The sequence below is a fragment of the Mastomys coucha genome, unplaced genomic scaffold, assembly GCF_008632895.1.
Source record: "Mastomys coucha isolate ucsf_1 unplaced genomic scaffold, UCSF_Mcou_1 pScaffold12, whole genome shotgun sequence".
Taxonomy (NCBI): Eukaryota; Metazoa; Chordata; class Mammalia; order Rodentia; family Muridae; genus Mastomys; species Mastomys coucha.
In genome coordinates this window covers 31,505,948-31,508,020 of record NW_022196894.1, presented here as the reverse complement: position 1 = coordinate 31,508,020, position 2,073 = coordinate 31,505,948, and the positions used below count along the sequence as shown (strand labels likewise).

Genomic DNA, 2,073 nt, shown 5'->3' with positions numbered 1-2,073 from the left:
TGGGATTAGAGGCGTATGCCACCATCGCCCAGCATGAATAAATCTTAAAAAAAAAAAATTATTTATTTATTTTATGTATGTGACTATGCTGTAACTGTCTTCAGACACACCAGAAGAGGGCGTCAGATCCCATTACAGATGGTTGTGAGCCACTGTGTGTGGTTGCTGGGTATTGAATTCAGGACCTCTGGAAGAGCAGTCAGTGCTCTGAACTGCTGAGCCATCCCTCCAGCCCCCAAACAGTATTCTTTCGGAAAGTACTTGGAGTTGTCAAGCCAGGTATGGTTTACAACCAGAGGATCCAACCAAACTGGTCCATACGGTGGCTTGGTCCATGTGAACAAGATGCTGGGCAGCCATCAACAGCTTTCCTTCTCAGGCCACAGTCTGCCTACCCTGGCTGGAGTCAGTAGGATTTTAGAGGCACCATTGAGTCACACGACTCCCCCTGCAGTGCACTGACTAGTCACCTCTTCTTTTGTATGACTCTGTGTGTGTGTGTGTGTGTGTGTGTGTGTGTGTTTGTACATGACAGAAGTCAGAGACTGACATCGAGTACCAGTTGCTCTCTGACTTAATATTATTATTTATAGTTGCTTAGTCAAAAGGTGTATTATGAGTCGGGCATGGTGGTGCATGCCTTTAATCCCAGCACTTGGGAGGCAGAGGCAGGCGGATTTCTGATTTCGAGGCCAGCCTGGTCTACAGAGTGAGCTCCAGGACAGCCAGGGCTATACAGAGAAACCCTGTCTCGAAAAACCAAAAAAAAAAAAAAAAAAAAAAAAAAAAAAAAAAAAAAAAAAAAAAAAAAAAAAAAAAAAAAAAAAAAAAGTGTATTATTGTTTATGAGGAAAAAATCATCACAGAAAACTCCTTTAGCTTTATTTTTGAGCTGCCCAATCTTTCTTCCAAGCAAGGGACATTTAGGGTCAGTACATTTCTCTTTTGGAGGTGGTCACTACATTTTCTTTAAATTAAGTTTTATTTTATTTTATTTTATTTTTTGTTTTTTCGAGACAGGGGTTTCTCTATGTAGCCCTGGCTGTCCTGGAATTCACTCTGTAGACCAGGCTGGCCTCGAACTCAGAAATCCACCTGCCTCTGCCTCCCAAGTGCTGGGATTAAAGGCGAGTACCACCATCGCCCGGCTATTTTTATTTTATTTATTTATTTTTATGTATGGGTATTTTTCCTCCATGTATGTCTAGCCACTATTTACATGGCTGGTTTCCACAGAGGCCAGAAGAGGGCGTTAGAGACCCCAGGACTGGAGTGAACCGCCATGCGGGTGCTGGGAATCAAACCTGGGTCCTTTGGAGGGACAGGCAGTGATTTTAACAAACAACCCACACTTCTCTCTAGTTTCTCTCTGGGGTCTTTCTTATAGACTAGATTCTCTTACATAGCAGCACGAGCTTTCTTTCTTTTTTTTTTTTTTTTTCCTTTTGAGCTTTTTCAAGACAGGATTGCTCTGTGTAGCCCTAGCTGTCTTTGAACTCACTCTATAGTCCAGGCTGGTCTTTAACTCATAGACATCCACCTGTTTCTGCCTCCCAAGTGCTGGGATCAAAGGTGAGTGCCACCACGACTGGCAGAGCTTTCTTATTCATATCCTCCTTCATAGCTGGAGTTACACTGTTCTTTTCATACTGAGAAATTTTTTAAAAAATTTAAATTGCACTAATTTATTTATTTGTGCACTTGAGGGCATGTGTGTGTGTGTGTGTGTGTGTGTGTATGTGCAGGTGTGAGAGTTCATGAGTGCTGCAGCACACTCACACACATGAAGTTCAGAGAACAACTTTCTAGAACTCTGGACATCAACTCATACAATTTGCAACATTCTGTCTCATGATATGCTTCCTACGTGCTTCCCTGGATCATGACCAGGAGTCACCTGGAACTGTGATTGGTAGACAGATAAGCCTCTAACGATAGCTCCTTTCTGGGCCCCGAACTTTTTACCAATTGTCATTCTGGCAAGCAGCGTCCAATGGTGGACAAGTGAAGGCCTTTGGCTCACTACCACGGTTTTCCATGATGTAGTCATCTCCATGCATCTCCACTTGCCTT

At 43.0% G+C, this 2,073-nt stretch overlaps 1 protein-coding gene across 1 annotated transcript in view; it reads right to left on the bottom strand.

The window, feature by feature from the left end:
* Positions 1 to 2,060, bottom strand: part of Muc13 (mucin 13, cell surface associated) — a 17,385-nt gene extending 15,325 nt beyond the window's left edge. The window contains exon 1 of the mRNA XM_031364607.1: positions 1,966 to 2,060. Coding sequence (XP_031220467.1) covers positions 1,966 to 2,060 — 95 coding nt within the window. The remainder of the gene's footprint in view (positions 1 to 1,965) is intronic.
* Between the last annotated feature and the right edge of the window lie 13 nt (positions 2,061 to 2,073).